This window comes from Rosa chinensis, chromosome 4, assembly GCF_002994745.2.
Source record: "Rosa chinensis cultivar Old Blush chromosome 4, RchiOBHm-V2, whole genome shotgun sequence".
Lineage (NCBI taxonomy): Eukaryota > Viridiplantae > Streptophyta > Magnoliopsida > Rosales > Rosaceae > Rosa > Rosa chinensis.
The window spans coordinates 11,043,676-11,045,912 of record NC_037091.1 but is presented as its reverse complement, the minus strand read 5'-3'; the positions used below and the strand labels follow the sequence as shown (position 1 = coordinate 11,045,912).

General features: G+C 44.2%; 1 protein-coding gene across 1 annotated transcript; it reads right to left on the bottom strand.

Moving 5' to 3' along the window:
* Positions 1-322: 322 nt before the first annotated feature.
* On the bottom strand, positions 323-1,909 carry LOC112198797. Its single transcript, XM_024339903.1, has one exon. It carries the CDS (start codon positions 1,907-1,909, stop codon positions 323-325), a length of 1,587 nt encoding a protein of 528 aa, XP_024195671.1.
* Between the last annotated feature and the right edge of the window lie 328 nt (positions 1,910-2,237).

The following is a 2,237-nucleotide window of genomic DNA, read 5'->3' as shown; positions in this document are numbered from 1 at the left end:
GTAGCAGCATACACCAAAGTAAACTGGGACAACACCCCTTCAAAGGTAGCTTGGATTGTAACTTGTTGAGCTGACATAGAAATCACAGAGTAGTCAATATGTCCCTTGCCAAGCAGCCAAATATTCGGGGCTGACTCAACCCGGGATTTAAAAGATATCAAGTTAAGATTTAACGAAACCCAATAAGACACAGGTACAGAAGCAAAAGAAACCATAGGTTCAGAGATACAGACCAAGTCCGGTGTATGAATACGACAGATGTTAGATAATTCAGAGCGTGAGTCACTATTACCTATGCCCCGAATATTCCAGTAAAGTAACTTCATTGGAGACGAACAGACTTTTGACGTACCCGTGCTGGGTATGGTTCAGTACGAGAAGAAACACCAACTTTCTTCTGTCGTTGAAGCTTTTTCTTTTGGGACTTAGTAATAACTGGGCTGAAACCCTCAATGTCCTGCCCTTCCATGGAACGAGTCACTGCATCAACCTCTGCTGCAGCCCGTGAGCTGTCTGGACCGAATCCAGGAGGATCAGATGATGCATTAGCATCACCCGACTCAATATGAATCTCATCATCACTATTAATCTCCTCTTGAACAATGTCATGCCAAGAGCGAGAGGGTGAAGCATCTGAGACATGGTTATCATCATTACGCTCTTTAATAACAGAGTCAGTCATCACCCTCTCTGCAAGCTCCTCGATTATTTCTGAAGCAGCCTCTTCAAGAACGTTACCCACAAGGACAACAACTCCGTCTTGGGTAGCAGCTGGGATACTAGCATTGTTCACGACAACTGAGGCACTAACATTGGTCAGAGCATGAATATCTTTGTGAGCCGTAAGAAGCTCAACAGTAACAGCTTCAGTTACTGAAATGGATGCCAATTGCGACATTGCGGGTGGAGTCTCAACTCCCTCCACAACCTCCCTTGTTACGGTATCCACAACCTCCCTCGTTTCTGTACCATCCCTAACTCGTTTCTGAGGGTCAGAAGAAGCAGCCTTACTGGTAGGAACTGCATGAACATTGGAAACCTTCTGCTTGGGCCAATATTCTTGACGGATGACGTTATGATTTTTCTGAGGCTCTTTTGATTGTTCTTTTGACTTCAACTGCCTACAATTTGTTGTCTGATGGCCAATAAGACCACAATGGTTGCATCGAGGAGGCAAATTCTCATAAACAATTCCAACAGGAAAGCAATGATGTTCTCTTTCCACCATAATTGATGAAGGGAGAGAACCAAGTAGATCAATGTCCACTAATACCCGAGCATAGTACCCAAAACGTTGCTCCTTTATTGTCGCATCAATCTGTAATGGAATGCCAATACCACTTGCAATTTCCATGATGTGTTGCTGATGCCAGTACTCTTGACTAAGACCAGATATTCTTATCCATATTTGAGCATGGGTTTGAGGAAGAACATCCCCAGGCTTAAAGTCTGGCTGCCATTGCGACAACCTAAAGATTCTAGACTCTAGAGTGCAGGTGCCACCACCCCAAACCTTGCGCAAGTCTGCTTTCGAATTAAAATGGAGGTCATAGTATCCCTTGCCGGGAACTAGTCTCCATGGACCCAATGGCTGCCATAAGGAATCCAGAGAAGCTTTTAGCAATTCAGTTTTCAAGGGAATGGTACCCTTCTGAAGAAGAAGACGCCCAATAAGATTGGTGCGACAAGCCTTGAGTTGCTCCTGGTAGATCGTCTCATTAATCTTGACAAACACAGTGTCACCTCGAATTATAGGAGATGGAAGCTGACTTATGGTAAAATTATTCTCGTCGGCGCCCGCAAGAACAGAAGCGAATGTTTTTGGCTTTTGGATCTTCTGAATAGATGATGATGTTGGGGGCCGTGCGTCTGAAAGGGGACCAAGAAAGCTCCAAGGGCAGACCACCATGGAGAGCCACCGCGGTGCGGCCGCAGCCCCTCAAAACCCTAAATTCCAATATTTGTTAGGGTTTTGTTTTTCTGTGCTATGGTAAAGCTTAGCTTTGAATACTTGATATACCACCTTACCCTGTTTAAGCAACTTATTCTTTGCTGTATCAGAGAGTCCAGTAGCTGGTACCTGAGGTGATATGAGCCACCATCTCTTGCTCTGACCTGGAGTTCTCCAAAAATTAAGTTATTGATTTTTTTTTTATTAGATAAACAACTCAAATGCTACAATTAGTCTTTCGTGAGTCGAATTCACAACCTCCCACTTTCAAAGGGAAGACTATGCC

Coding starts and splice junctions, on each gene's coding strand:
- LOC112198797 (XM_024339903.1), bottom strand. CDS start 1,909: ATGGTGGTCTGCCCTTGGAGCTTTCTTGGTCCCCTTTCAGACGCACGG.